The sequence below is a fragment of the Bacillus rossius genome, chromosome 8 (assembly GCF_032445375.1).
Source record: "Bacillus rossius redtenbacheri isolate Brsri chromosome 8, Brsri_v3, whole genome shotgun sequence".
Taxonomy (NCBI): domain Eukaryota; kingdom Metazoa; phylum Arthropoda; class Insecta; order Phasmatodea; family Bacillidae; genus Bacillus; species Bacillus rossius.
In genome coordinates, this window is record NC_086336.1 from 2,344,034 (window position 1) to 2,359,748 (window position 15,715).

General features: G+C 39.3%; 1 protein-coding gene across 2 annotated transcripts in view; it reads left to right on the plus strand.

Annotated features, from left to right (window-relative positions):
• Positions 1-15,286, plus strand: part of LOC134535469 (ubiquitin carboxyl-terminal hydrolase 7) — an 82,116-nt gene extending 66,830 nt beyond the window's left edge. For both annotated transcript variants that reach the window (XM_063374580.1, XM_063374579.1), the window contains exons 16-23: positions 6,606-6,773; positions 7,165-7,318; positions 8,818-8,954; positions 10,140-10,232; positions 10,847-10,970; positions 11,068-11,139; positions 11,768-11,867; positions 14,550-15,286. In XM_063374580.1, the coding sequence (XP_063230650.1) occupies positions 6,606-6,773; positions 7,165-7,318; positions 8,818-8,954; positions 10,140-10,232; positions 10,847-10,970; positions 11,068-11,139; positions 11,768-11,867; positions 14,550-14,653 (952 nt within the window). In that variant the 3' untranslated portion in view covers positions 14,654-15,286. The remainder of the gene's footprint in view (positions 1-6,605; positions 6,774-7,164; positions 7,319-8,817; positions 8,955-10,139; positions 10,233-10,846; positions 10,971-11,067; positions 11,140-11,767; positions 11,868-14,549) is intronic.
• Positions 15,287-15,715: the final 429 nt, after the last annotated feature.

The window sequence follows — 15,715 nt, forward strand, 5'->3', positions numbered from 1 at the left end:
TAAGACTAAGAATATTTCACAACTAGAAATGTTACACTTCAAAAATGAATTAAAGAACAGTTATCAAAAGTTGCGTGAAAAAATGTTTGAGCGCTCGCCACTGAAATACCCCATTACATAAAACAAAACACAGACTGCAGGTCATTGAACGGGACGCTATAATGTAAAGTGACATATTTAAAATGTATTTGTTATTTAACGAACTTCCATATGTATATAATGAAGAAAATACAGCAGGGTGCTAAAATATGAGTAATCTCTTTCTATAATATTTAGGGATGGGGCGAATCCTGATTTCCTCGAATCCGAATCCTAACTCAAATCCTTGACTGTAATTGCCGAATCTCGAACCCAAACCCGAATCTTTTAATAGATGATGTCCACATATCTAATGTAAGTGAGATGTATTCTGCTTGCACTGAAAGTCCCTTGACTTTATCACATGTAGTTTGGTACATATCTGGTATAAGTGTATATAAAGTCAAAAAATTTTTCTTGAGAAATTTAAGTTTTAGTACAGATTAGCGGTTAGGATTTTTTCTATAAATAAGCTAGAGGTCTGTGAGCCTAAGAATTTTACTTAGAGCCGAGCTCGAACTTTTGTGGTACAGTTACACTTTTGGGAAATTATTTTTATCTTAAACTTAGTATAATGTTTGAATAAAGTATTAAAATGAAGTGGGCTTATTAATTTTGGGTAACTATTTACAGAGTGTGTTTACATTTTGCACTGCTAGAAAAAAAATAACATTTTTTTCCCCATTGAATCTTACCTGTTTCCATTGGTTCATTAGTAACTGATACGATCATCCAACTAACATAACCAAGTATATGTTTATGTAAATGTAACATATCTTTGGAAAAATTTCATCCTTGTCAATTTTTCTGGAGTCCTTACTGAGCTTCAACAAACTTAGCACCAAAAATCATGTTGTTTGAAAAGTACATTCACATTGTTTCAACATTTCCACTTTTCAGCACAATAATTCTGAGAGAGATTGTCACAGAGTATTATATTCTGTTCTTTAATCTATCATGCAGAACAATAATTTGTTCTGCACGTTCAGGAGTTAAATTAGCTCTACGATTGGAGATAGTGTTTCCAGCAGAAGAGAAGCGTCTCTCGCTGGCAACCTGCTTGGCTGGAATACTTTAGTAAAATTGCTTAACCTCAAAATTAGTGTCATAAATATCTGTAACTGGTCATTAAAGTTTAATCAATTGAAAGTAATAAAAATAAAAGCATTTTACTTCATTCAATTTACACTTGCAAAAAAAACATACACACAATAAACCTTCATGGAAATTAAAGTCTTTTTCAATATCCTGAAGTCTGAAATATGTTTACTCATGTCATTAAATGTAGAGCTGTATTGAAGAAGCCGATTTTGCCAATATTTAGTTGAATCGGCATTTCTGCCGACTTCCGATACAGTACGCTTGTTAATTTTCGGCCGATATTACTGAAAAACGAAAGAGACTGCCATAACCTAAAAATCCACAAGTACCATTTTCACTTTTAGTAGTAGTACTGCATTCTTTCAGATCGCATTATTTCTTATCAACATGTGCCAACCGTACATATCAAAGTTTAACATCCTTTTTTTTTTCAACAATGTTCTTTAATTTAATATGTCATAAATAAATAATACATTACTATCACGGTAAATATACATCTCAGTTGTTACGGTAACTATAGTGCAAATATGGTAGCTATCTTGCTTCTGTAGTAATTATGGTATTCTACAAAGAATCTTTAGTTCTTTTTATGGTAATGATCTTAAAATAACTATTGGGTTTGTACTGTAGTTATGGTACATCATCCATATTTCTTTGTATGTTGTTCATTTGTCTTTTCTTCATATTTACGTGTGCCATTATTTGAGACGGGAAGTTTCAGAAAAAATTTTAACGGACATTATATCACACATTTAATGGCGTAAATGATGAGACCTCGGGCAATTAAAACTATTTATACGGAAAAACCTACCATGCGGGACCTCGTAAGCGAGTTTTACTGTATTTTTGTTCCCGTAAATAGTAAAAAACCGAATCCTTTGACGAATCCTATATCAGACCCGCCGAACCTTCGAATCCCTAGGATTCGGAGGATATTGGATTCGGTCGCCCCATCCCTAATAATATTATATTTTTTCATCTAAAGTATGTTTTTGTAATTGTAAATATCAGGGAAATTTTGAATTTTGAATCAGGGAAATCAGGGAAAAATCAGGGAATATTTTTGGTGACTGTGAGTGGCCACCATGAACTATGTTTTAAAAGAAGATGCAATGAAAGCAGAGATTATTTGGTGTCTACAGGTTGTGTGCAAGAAAATGTCTTTTAATTCTTGCAGTAACATAAGTACTGTATTTAAAATGATGTTTCCTGATAGTGCAGTTGCCAATGCATTAACTTTAGGAGGAGATAAAGTTGCGTATGTTCTTGTTCACGGGCTAGCACCGTACTTCCAGCAGAATATGCTAGATCGCTTGAAGTTGTGCGACAATTTTGTATGTATTATGTTTTGATGAAGCATTGAACAAAATAATTCAGCGAGGACAAATGGACATAGTAATCAGGTTTTGGGATGAAGAAAAACAAATGGTTATTACCAGATACTTAAATAGTGTGTTTCTTGATAGAAGCACAGCTGAACATTTGCTTAGGCATTTTTTGGATGGAATTGCTCCTCTGTCACCTTCCAAAATAATATAGGTGTCTATGGATGGCCCCAACGTCAATTTGAAATTTTTCAAATGTCTCCAAGAACACATCAGATCCACCACAAGCAATGAAACTTTCACATTACTGAATCTGGGAACGTGTAGTTTGCATGTGGTTCATTGTGCTTTGAAAACTGGCATTAAATCTGTTGGATGGACATTAGTACCTTGTTGCTACACTTATATTTTCTTTTCCATGATTCTCCAGCTTGGCGAGCATTATTTACAGAGCTGACAGAATCCACAATATTTCCTTTGAAGTTCTGTAATGTATGTTGGCTAGACAATGCCAAGTGGCTTAAAAGAGCATTAGAGATATGGGATCATGTTGCAAAATTTGTTAATGTAGCCAAGCTTCCGAAGACAAAAGTTGCAAAAACCTTGATTGAAGCCGCTCGTGATCCATTTGTAAAGTGTAAATTGGCATTCTGCAAGACAATTGCAAATGAGTGTGAGCCCTTTCTTAAGAAGTTTCAAACTTCAAAACTAGGGATGGGGCGAATCCTGATTTCCTCGAATCCGAATCCTAACTCGAGTCCTCGACTGGAATTGCCGAATCTCGAACCCAAACCCGAATCTTTTAACAGATGATATCCACATATATAATGTAAGTGAGATGTATTCTGCTTGCACTAAAAGTCTCTTGACTTTATTACATGTATTTTGGTACATTTCTGGTATAAGTGTATATAAATACAACAATTTTTTCTTGAGAAATTTCAGTTTTAGTACAGATTAGCGGTTAGGATTTTTTCTATAAATAAGCTAGAGGTCTGTGAGCCTAAGAATTTTACTTCGAGCCGAGCTCGAGCTTTTGTGGTACAGTTACACTTTTGGGAAATTATTTTTATCTTAAACTTAATATCATGTTTGAATAAAGTATTAAAATGAAGTGGGCTTATTAATTTTGGGTAACTATTTACAGAGTGTGTTTACATTTTGCACTGCTAGAAAAAAAAGAACATTTTTTTTCATTGAATCTTACCTGTTTCCATTGGTTCATTAGTAACTGATATCATCCAACTAACATAACCAAGTATATGTTTGTGTAAATGTAACATATCTTTGGAAAAATTTCACCGTTGTCAATTTTTCTGGAGTCCTTACTGAGCTTCAACAAACTTAGCACCAAAAATCATGTTGTTTGAAAAGTACATTCACATTGTTTCAACATTTCCACTTTTCAGCACAATAATTCTGAGAGAGATTGTCACAGAGTATTAAATTCTGTTCTTTAATCTATCATGCAGAACAATAATTTGTTCTGCACGTTCAGGAGTTAAATTAGCTCTACGATTGGAGATAGTGTTTCCAGCAAAAGAGAAGCGTCTATCGCTGGCAACCTGCTTGGCTGGAATGCTTTAGTAAAATTGCTTAACCTCAAAATTAGTGTCATAAATATCTGTAACTGGTCATTAAAGTTTAATCATTGAAAGTAATAAAAATAAAAACATTTTACTTCATTCAATATACACTTGCAAAAAAAAACATACACACAATAAACCTACATGGAAATTAAAGTCTTTTTCAATATCCTGCAGTCTGAAATATGTTTACTCATGACATTAAATGTAGAGCTGTATTGAAGAAGCCGATTTTGCCAATATTTAGTTGAATCGGCAATTCTGCCGACTTCCGATACAGTACGCTCGTTAATTTTCGGCCGATATTACTGAAAAACGAAAGAGACTGCCATAACCTAAAAATCCACGAGTACCATTTTCACTTTTCGTAGTAGTACTGCATTCTTTCAGATCGCATTATTTCTTAGCAACATGTGCCAACCGTACATATCAAAGTTTAACATCCTTTTTTTTTTTTAACAATGTTCTTTAATTCAATATGTCATAAATAAATAATACATTACTATCACGGTAAATATACATCTCAGTTGTTACGGTAACTATAGTGCAAATATGGTAGCTATCATGCTTCTGTAGTAATTATGGTATTCTACAAAGAATATTTAGTTCTTTTTATGGTAATTATCTTAAAATAACTATTGGGTTTGTACTGTAGTTATGGTACATCATCCATATTTCTTCGTATGTTGTTGTTCATTTGTCTTTTCTTCATATTTACGTGTGCCATTATTTGAGACAAGAAGTTTCAGAAAAAATTTTAACGGACATTATATCACACATTTAATGGCGTAAATGACGAGACCTCGGGCGATTTAAACGCTTTATACGGAAAAACCTACCATGCGGGACCTCGTAAGCGAGTTTTACTGTGTTTTTTTCCCGTAAATAGTAAAAACCAAATCCTTTGACGAATCCTTTATCAGACCCGCCGAACCTTCGAATCCCTAGGATTCGGCGGATTCGGCGGATATTGGATTCGGTCGCCCCATCCCTATTCAAAACCCATGAGTCCATTTATTTTTGAAGCAGTGGAGAAACTTCTGAGAGAAATTATGAACCACTGTGTAAAGACTGACGTGATAAAGTGTACTAGAACAAATCTGCTCTCTATCGATGTAAAAAAATCATACAATTTGATCCTAAGCAATAAAGTTGATGTTGGATTTGCAGCAAAACGCTTTCTTGCAGAAGTATCAACCTCTGTAACGGAAAGAGAAAAGCTTGAGTTTATGCATGATTGTCGTGGTATGTTGACAGCCAGGACTGCCAAACTTCAAGAAAGATGTCCTTTGAAGTACAAAGCAGTTAGAGGATTGTCTTCTCTAGATCCCTCGATTATTCAACACTCACCTTCGCTTGGTCAGAAAAGGTTTTCTTTTCTTTTAGAAGAGCTACTTGCTTCAAACAGAATAGATGATGAAGTTGCAGAAAAGGCTAAAAAAGAATACTGTAACTTGTGTGATGTGAATAAAACTGTACTTAGGGAAATGTTTCAAGAACACTGCGAAACTAATGAAGAGGCAAGACTCGATAGCACCTATGGAAACTTCATGAGAGGAAGTGAAGTGTACAAAAACCTGTGGGAAGTAATTAAGATATGTCTTGTGCTCTCCCATGGTAATGCAACTGTGGAAGGGGGTTTTTCAATTAATAATTTCACTATTGGTTGAAAACATGCTAGAAAAGACAGTGATAGCACAACGCCATATTCAAGATGAAGTGCAACAGGCAGGAGGGATTGAGAATGTGAAAAGTGCTCGAAAACAATATCAAGATTATTTGGAACTAAGAAAACAGAAAACAAGTGAGGAAACAACAAGAAAGGGAGAAAAGATATTGTTAGAAAAACAAGTGAAAGAGTTAGTAGAAGAAAAAAAATTTATTAGGCAAATAGAAGAGAAAAAGGAAGCAATGAAAAGGGAATTAAAAGAACTTGAAAAAAAAAGAGCTTTGCTGTAACTAGTATTTCAAATTTTTTGAATTTTTTGTTACATGTTAACATTTTGTTTTGTAATTGAATTACGTATTTATTGAACCACAGTGTTTTGAATTTTTTTAATATTCATGTCAAAAATGGATGTTTTAATTAAGATTGTGTCTGCTTTCTGATATTTATGTTTAAGGTGTGGTACGGTTAGCTGAAGTGCAGGAGGAGGCCAATATAAATAGGGCACATTTAAAACATCAATATTTTTTGTAAAACTGAATTATTTTTCATAATTGGTCAGGGAAGTTTCAATGAATGGTCAGGGAAAGTCTGGGAAAAGTCAGGGAAATAAATTTGACTCAGGCTGTAGGAACCCTGGCCTCCTGGCTCACGGTTGCCAGCCAGAAGCAGGCCGGCAATGTGGTGTCTGGCAAGAACAGAGACCCAGCATTGAGACCCAGTTTTTCGAGACGGGAGAAAATTAACATTGATTGTTTGTGGTGTGTTTAAACTGCGGTTCTGGTTTTCGATGGTTGCCATTGCCGTGAATGTGTTGGGAGGTAATGTGGTAATGCGGTGTTGTTGCAGGGACCTGATGCAGCGAGTGGAGGTGACCTTCTGTGATAAAATGATTCCTAACGACCCGGGCTTCACGCTGGAGCTCTCGCAGCGCATGACGTACGACCAGATGGCGAGGGCGGTGGCCCAGAGGGTCAACACCGACCCCTACCTCCTGCAGTTCTTCAAGTGCATGCAGTGAGTGTCCGTCGCCTCGCAGTCTCTTTCACCAAACATTTAAAAACAGTTTTCTGTCAAATTATTATTCTCGACTTGAATAACTATTCAAAATTACAAATATCATTAAAGTTCCATAGATACAAGTGAAGTCTTTGTTCCTTGATTCAGTTTATGATGCGTAAGAAATACAGCACAGGTGTTAATTCTGTTCCTCTTTTTTTGTCTGCTTTCTGTGACGCTTTATTAGCGAAGGAGGGAGTGCAGCTGCCCTCTTCTGTCCCTCTCCCCTCCTCTCACTTCTGTACGACCACCACTCTAACAAGGCTGGTGTAATACTATTATTGTGAAAAGCCTCGCGACAGAAGTGTGCAGTGGCAAAAGGGCGTGACTGTGTGCGTGTGTGTTGCAGCTACAAGGACAGTCCGGGCCACCCCCTGAGGTGCACGTACGAGGGCACGCTCAAGGAGATACTCGTCTACTGCAAGCCCAAAACACCCAAGAAAATATTCTACCAGCAGCTCAGTATACGAATCAACGAGCTGGAGAACAAGAAACAGTTCAAGGTCGGTGGGTCGTCCCTACGTATGAGATTAAAAAAATGTTTGTTTTGAATGTTCCTTTCGAACAGCAGTCAATACCTTTCCCCACATCTGTCCTAGCATTGCACACTGCAGCCCTTCATTCTCAGGTGGTTCAGCAGACATGGTCATACGCAGCTTGAAGATTGCTAAGAGTTACTTTCCCATTAGCTCTTGAAGCAGTTACATGACTGAAGTAAACCCTGCTTTTGAAAGAAATGCATCATGAACCAAATAAAAACAAATATCTGAATTCTCTCTTCTGCTTGTCTTCCTAATCAGAGCACTGAACCTTAGGCACAGGTCCTCTTTTGAAAAGTGTCTCGTAGATCACGAAACAATTACGAATTGTAGAGAAGGTTACGAGAAGCACTAAATGAAAATCACGTTTCACTGCATTTTTGTCTAGGTCACTAAAATTTACTGCTCTTAATAGAAACTTTTTGATTTTCGTAAAATGAATACTGTAAACTCTGGATTATCCATGTTAATCGGGACCTTCTGATGCCCGGATAGTTGAAATCCTCTAAAAATAAAAATGATAACTTTTTTTCACGTTAAGGGCTGCCCTGGAATTGGGGTCACACCGTATATTTGTCTTGAGTATAATCCTGAGCGCAAGTGAAGTCCTCTCGACTTGCCGTAACAGTGTTCCTCCGTCTGCTGCAGAGGGTGCGTGCTCCAACTAACTCAACTCGAGCTCAGACAACCTGACAACCGGATTATTGTTTACTGTACATAGTTTTAAAGTTGATGTAATGGTTTAATAAGTGTTCATTTTGTATATTCTTACTCCATGAACAAGTTATTCTTGTGATGCATTAAGCTATCATTGCTCACCAGTTATCCAATTAAATCAAATCGAGAGTTATTTGGTTTTTGCGAAGAACATTGTTAGCCAACCATATTTATCTGTCAAACTAAAATCATTGATAAAGTTACTGGTTCATGGGGTATGCTATACTGCATTCCACATTTTAAAATAAACATTTAGGAGGAGGATTGTTTTGTATAATTTAAAATCTATAGTACATAATTGTTATGGTTTTATCTATGTTAAGGTGAAGAAAAAGTCACTAATTTTTATTTTTGCAATGCAGGAGACAACTTGCAGTGTCAATATTTATTTTGCTTCTGTAAGAAAGTAGAAACTTTTTATCAGGCAAGCAGTGTGCAACTACTATTAGTTAAAATGTAAAACTAAATTGTGCATCTGAAGACATGATTGGAACTATTGGGGGATGGTGACGACCAGGCAAGTGGAAAGTTAGTTTGCTCAAAATAATGTGTGGGTGTCATACGTGTAAGACCTATAATGTTGAAAAAAAATTGTTAGTTTTAGGCATCACTCAATTTAAAATGTTTTATTTCTCAAGTCACTACTGCTTTGTTTTATTTAAACTTCATGCTAGAAAACTAACATAATAGACCAACAGAAGTGTTTTTATGTTTAATTGCAAAAAATTGTGATTTTTGTGTTGCAGTGTGTATGGGTAGGTCCAAAGCTAAAAGAGGAAAAAGAGTTGATTCTGTATCCTAATAAAAATGGCACGGTAGCAGACCTTTTAGAAGAAGCTAGGAAACAAGTAGAAATGTCTGAAAATAGTTCTGGTAAACTTAGGTGAGTATACACAGAGCATTCTTATTTTATAGAATACCCTAACATTGGAGAATTTGATGTGTTTTCTATGGTGCTATGGCTTTCAGGTTATATTTCTGTTGAACTGTTTGAAACATCAGATAATCGCAGTATTCAAGTAGGCATAAGGCATCAAAAATTAATGTTAATGCTTTGCTTTTTTCTTTTTTAAATATAAAATTTTGAAAAATAAAAAAAAATGGCAATTTGATCCACTTCAGATCACACAAAATGAAAGCTTGCGCTGTAGAATCCAGATTGGATCGAAATAAACTGAAAAAGCGCAGCGGTGCCTTATGTACATTAAGTGCAGTTAACAGATAACATTATGTTCCTGAAAAGTGTCTATTGTCATAGACATTTCGCCGCCCTGAGAGTAGGGGAACCGACGGTTCGCTGGGTTCCGTGGAGTATTGGCCGCTGTGTCGGTGCTTGTGCACACCTGAGTATTGTTCATCAAACTTAAAAGATCAGTTAGCATCGATACTGACACCAAGTCTTAGCCGACATCTGTTTGCCTTGTACGTGGAACATGAATCTGGAAGCCTGCCGTGCTTGCGGAGAGTTGTGGTGCTCCGCCCCGGGCCGCTGATACAGGAGCGTTGTGCTCTTGGGCACCACACCACACCGATCAAATTTAAAACATACATACTTCATAGTATGTTTAACTCTGGTTATCATGTGTGAAAATAATCCTGTGATGTAAAAAAAATTGTAAGAAAGTTTTATTCAGAGGTAGTGAGAAAAAAAAACAACCTAAAATTGATTAATCAGTTATCTGTAGGCACCCTGAAATTAATAAATCAATAAATAAATAAATAAATCATAATTGTTGCCATTAAAATATTTAAAGTTTTTGTTTAATATTATTGATAAACTTAGATTATTTAAAATTAATTATTTTCAAAATTTAGCAAGTTGCATTACACCATTTTGGTTCAGTATTAATAAACAATTTAATGTAATTTTTGTATAAATAAACAGAATTTATAAAAATTAAACATGAAATTATTTTATATAGTTATGAGTAATATTACTATCAGAAAGATATTTTCTAGTTGGTTAAATGGAAGGTGGTTTTATTGTTCTTATTTTTGCTCTATCCTTGTTTTGTGTTTGTGGTGTCTTTAAGTTATACTCTCTTACACTGAAACTTTTATTTTCCAGGATATTTGAAATCAATTGTAATAAAATAGTCAGTACATTAAGAGAAGACACACCATTAGATTCCTTAAATACGTCAGGAACAAAATTGTACAGGTAAGACTTTGTGATTATTCTTGTAATAACTTTTTTTCAATTTTGTAACCAAAAATTAAGTACAAACTTTTTTTAATCATATAACTAGCCCATCTTCCTGTTGAAATGCTGTAGTTTTAGTTGTGTATTGTTTCAGTCCCTCCAAAGGCTTCTATTGTAGACCCACAGTCTGCACTAAGTGCCGTGTACAAACTAACTCAAGTAGGTAGTACGACTACACATTCCAACACTCCGTGGCAACTGCGACGAGGGACTGCCATTGTTTCATTTGGTCACTAACCATCCTGAATATTTAATAGGAAATGCCCATTTTCCGTAAAACGCTCCTAAGAAAATCCCATTTACAAGAAAATTTCCTGCATAATATGTCTAGTTATTTAGCACTGGAAATATAAATACCTACATACAATTTCCCTTTTATTAATAATTACCCTGTTAATAAGTATTAACTTCTAAGTACCTTGAAAAACATCTGAACAGGTATTTATAGTAGATATAAAATGTAAAAGAGCTAGGCTGAGAAGTATGTCAGGTATCGTACAGGGCATCGTGAAGGGGGCGGGCGAGGGGGGGTGGAGGGCAGTTTGCCGCAGACTGTGCTGGTGGTGTTCCAGGATAGAGGAGATCCCAAAGGATGAAGTGAACTTGGGGGAAGATGAAATGCTCATCCCAGTTGCTCACTTCTACAAGGACATTTTCTCCACGTTTGGCATCCCTTTCTTCGTCAAAGTCAAACACGTGAGTGCCATCTCCTGTACTTCCCATCGTGTGCTCGTTGAAGGACACTTGACAGTTGCTTTCTCACACGTTCGTGTTCCTTTCTTTTGCCCTGCAGGGTGAACCGTTCGCTAAAGTCAAAGATAGAATACAGAAGAAATTAGCAACTCCGGAAAAAGAATTTGAGAAGGTAAGTTTATTAATTTTCCTTGCATTTTCTGAGGTCCACAGATCACTTGCCTCTTGTGAAACCATTTGGGTTTGGCCGGTGGGTTTCCTCGGGGTGCTCCCACTTCCCCCTCCCGTCTGTAGTGGCATGTGCTAGGTGCGTGTTGGGCCACGGACCCTCGGGGTGTGTGTGACTGCGTACAGGCTGTTGGGTGACAGACATGCAGCTAGGTCATAATTTGTTTATGTTATGTAAGTAACATTATAAATTATGTGACTAATTGACATCATAGATTATTTATGTTTTGTACAGAGTACATAAAATTCTGTTTTGTGCCATGACTATATGGTCAAATTTTGTTTATATTTGGATAACGTTATTTTTAATGTTTTAGAAAATATACTTTAAATACATAGCAATCAGATGATTACTCTAAGATGATTAACATTGTCACAATATTTACATCAATTTGGGAGGAAAATGTTCTTTGAAAAATAATATAACATAGCCGTTTTAAACACATAAAATTATCACATTTGAAATAGGGTTTTTTATGCACTATGAATACCTATCCATGTTAAGGTGCTTACTGTAAAGTATAGTGTTGATGCACTCTGTGGTTCATGGCGTCACTTCTGAAATGTTTTAGTTCAAGTTTGCCGTCGTGATCCTGGGAAGGCCACAGTATGTCGGGGAGGACGCAGAGTTCTGCATAAATCTTCAAGACTTCAAAAGTCACCCAAATCAAGGTAAAGATAGCTTTCAATAATGACTCGAACCTACAATGGTATACTGTGGTATTTATCTATCGAAATGAGCTGTCTTTATATTAAGGAGCCCGCCTACCCGAGCACACACACAGCGAGGGCAGTGAGTGTTGTTGGTAGTAGCACATGTGTCGTGGAGAGCGAGGGCAGTGAGTGTTGTTGGTATTAGCACATGTGTCGTCGAGAGCGAGGGCAGTGAGTGTTGTTGGTTGTAGCACATGTGTCGTGGAGAGCGGGGGCAGTGAGTGTTGTTGGTAGTAGCACATGTGTCTTGGAGAGCGAGGGCAGTGAGTGTTGTTGGTAGTAGCACGTGTCGTGGAGAGCGAGGGCAGTGAGTGTTGTTGGTAGTAGCACATGTGTCGTGGAGAGCGAGGGCAGTGAGTGTAGTTGGTAGTAGCACATGTGTCATGGAGAGCGAGGGCAGTGAGTGTTGTTGGTAGTAGCACATGTGTCGTGGAGAGCGAGGGCAGTGAGTGTTGTTGGTAGTAGCACTTGTGTCGTGGAGAGCGAGGGCAGTGAGTTTTGTTGGTAGTAGCACATGTGACGTGGAGAGCGAGGGCAGTGAGTGTTGGTAGTAGCACATGTGTCGTGGAGAGTGAGGGCAGTGAGTTTTGTTGGTAGTAGCACATGTGTCGTGGAGAGCGAGGGCAGTGAGTGTTGTTGGTAGTAGCACATGTGTCGTGGAGAGCTAGGGCAGTGAGTGTTGGTAGTAGCACATGTGTCGTGGAGAGCGAGGGCAGTGAGTGTTGTTGGTAGTAGCACATGTGTCGTGGAGAGCGAGGGCAGTGAGTGTTGTTGGTAGTAGCACTTGTGTCGTGGAGAGCGAGGGCAGTGAGTGTTGTTGGTAGTAGCACATATGTCGTGGAGAGCGAGGGCAGTGAGTGTTGGTAGTAGCACATGTGTCGTGGAGAGCGTGGGCAGTGAGTGTTGTTGGTAGTAGCACTTGTGTCGTGGAGAGCGAGGGCAGTGAGTTTTGTTGGTAGTAGCACATGTGTCGTGGAGAGCGAGGGCAGTGAGTTTTGTTGGTAGTAGCACATGTGTCGTGGAGAGTGAGGGCAGTGAGTGCTGTTGGTAGTAGCACATGTGTCGTCGAGAGCGAGGGCAGTGAGTGTTGTTGGTAGTAGCACATGTGTCGTGGAGAGCGAGGGCAGTGAGTGTTGTTGGTAGTAGCTCATGTGTCTTGGAGAGCGAGGGCAGTGAGTGTTGTTGGTAGTAGCACATGTGTCGTGGAGAGCGAGGGCAGTGAGTGTTGTTGGTAGTAGCACTTGTGTCGTGGAGAGCGAGGGCAGTGAGTTTTGTTGGTAGTAGCACATGTGTCGTGGAGAGCGAGGGCAGTGAGTGTTGGTAGTAGCACATGTGTCGTGGGGAGCGAGGGCAGTGAGTGTTGTTGGTAGTAGCACATGTGTCGTCGAGAGCGAGGGCAGTGAGTTTTGTTGGTAGTAGCACATGTGTCATGGAGAGCGAGGGCAGTGAGTGTTGTTGGTAGTAGCACATGTGTCGTGGAGAGCGAGGGCAGTGAGTGTTGTTGGTAGTAGCACATGTGTCGTGGAGAGCGAGGGCAGTGAGTGTTGGTAGTAGCACATGTGTCGTGGAGAGCGAGGGCAGTGAGTGTTGGTAGTAGCACATGTGTCGTGGAGAGCGAGGGCAGTGAGTGTTGTTGGTAGTAGCACATGTGTCGTGGAGAGCGAGGGCAGTGAGTTTTGTTGGTAGTAGCACATGTGTCGTGGAGAGCGAGGGCAGTGAGTGTTGTTGGTAGTAGCACTTGTGTCGTGGAGAGCGAGGGCAGTGAGTGTTGTTGGTAGTAGCACATGTGTCGTGGAGAGCGAGGGCAGTGAGTGTTGTTGGTAGTAGCACATGTGTCGTGGAGAGCGAGGGCAGTGAGTGTTGTTGGTAGTAGCACATGTGTCGTGGAGAGCGAGGGCAGTGAGTGTTGTTGGTAGTAGCACATGTGTCGTGGAGAGCGAGGGCAGTGAGTGTTGTTGGTAGTAGCACATGTGTCGTGGAGAGCGAGGGCAGTGAGTGTTGTTGGTAGTAGCACATGTGTCGTGGAGAGCGAGGGCAGTGAGTGTTGTTGGTAGTAGCACATGTGTCTTGGAGAGCGAGGGCAGTGAGTGTTGTTGGTAGTAGCACATGTGTCGTGGAGAGCGAGGGCAGTGAGTGTTGTTGGTAGTAGCACATGTGTCGTGGAGAGCGAGGGCAGTGAGTGTTGGTAGTAGCACATGTGTCGTGGAGAGCGAGGGCAGTGAGTGTTGGTAGTAGCACATGTGTCGTGGAGATCGAGGGCAGTGAGTGTTGGTAGTAGCACATGTGTCGTGGAGAGCGAGGGCAGTGAGTGTTGTTGGTAGTAGCACGTGTGTCGTCGAGAGCGAGGGCAGTGAGAGTTGTTGGTAGTAGCACGTGTGTCGTGGAGAGCGAGGGCAGTGAGTGTTGTTGGTAGTAGCACGTGTGTCGTGGAGAGCGAGGGCAGTGAGTGTTGTTGGTAGTAGCACATGTGTCGTAGAGAGCGAGGGCAGTGAGTGTTGTTGGTAGTAGCACATGTGTCGTGGAGAGCGAGGGCAGTGAGTGTTGGTAGTAGCACATGTGTCGTCGAGAGCGAGGGCAGTGAGTGTTGTTGGTAGTAGCACATGTGTCGTGGTGAGCGAGGGCAGTGAGTGTTGTGCGCAGGGTCCACGCCCCCGCGGTCCTGGCTCGGGCTTGAGCACGTCAACAAGGCACCAAAGCGGTCTCGATTCAACTACTTGGAGAAGGCCATCAAGATCTACAACTGAGTGGCTTCACTGTCCTCCTAAAGACTGGAACAGACTTTGGCGTACACGACAAACTGTATTGTGTGTTATGCGAGGGTGTTCAAATACATCAAGTGTTAAATCTCTCCTCAGGAGGTTTTCACGTCCAGTTGTTCTGGTTTTGTCGCCTTCTTTTTTTTTCTTTTTTTTTTCTTTTTCTTTTTGTGATTTATTGAGTGGGGATTCGAAGGGGGGGAAATACGTCTTCTCAAGATTTCATATAACGTACGTGTAGAACATTTTAACTTGAATTCAGGATCAGTAGAAATGCTATCAGGGCATCATAATGCTGCGATCTTACTGCCTAACTTTCTCATTGATTATAGCGTGTACCTGTTATTGAGAGAACAAGGTTTTTTAACGTTCAGTTGAGCTGTGATTGTGTATTCTTACTGAGTACTTACTGCCGTCATACAGGATGCTTAGTAACTTTACATTATTACCAGGAATTCAACCATTTAAACTTTTGTTTCTTATTATTAACAAACAATTGAATATTGTGTTTTAATAAGTTTAAGTTAAATACTGTAAATTATTTATTTTCTATGCTGTATTGTGTGTTTGTATTGTGGCAAATGAAGTTAAAAAGAGAAAATAATGAGTGTAGATAAACAATGGCTGTATTTTTTTTTCTTGTTTGTTTGTCCAGCAAACAGCACATTTCAGTCATGATATATAACATGATGTATTGTTTGCCTCGTGTGACAGTGGCTCATCCTTGCAAGCGCTCCTTGGCTCGGCAAGGCAGTACGTTGTGGGTGTGGCTGGTTTCAGGTCTGTCATACTAACTGAACTACTATGCACAGGGCAATAGTCCGTCCCACAACCCACTCGTCTAGCAGTATGCCAATAAGCATCTTCCATATGGGATAGTGATAGTTTTTGTACTTGGGATACACTTTGCTATGCCCTGAGGACAGTGCGAACCAGTAACATAGAGAAAACAGGTCCCTGAGCGGTAGTTTATAAACTAGGTGTGTGTGGCTTGAACCCCGCGTGAGTGTGGGTGCAAAGCTGTGGCCATGAAGCGCTTGCAGCGTTGTC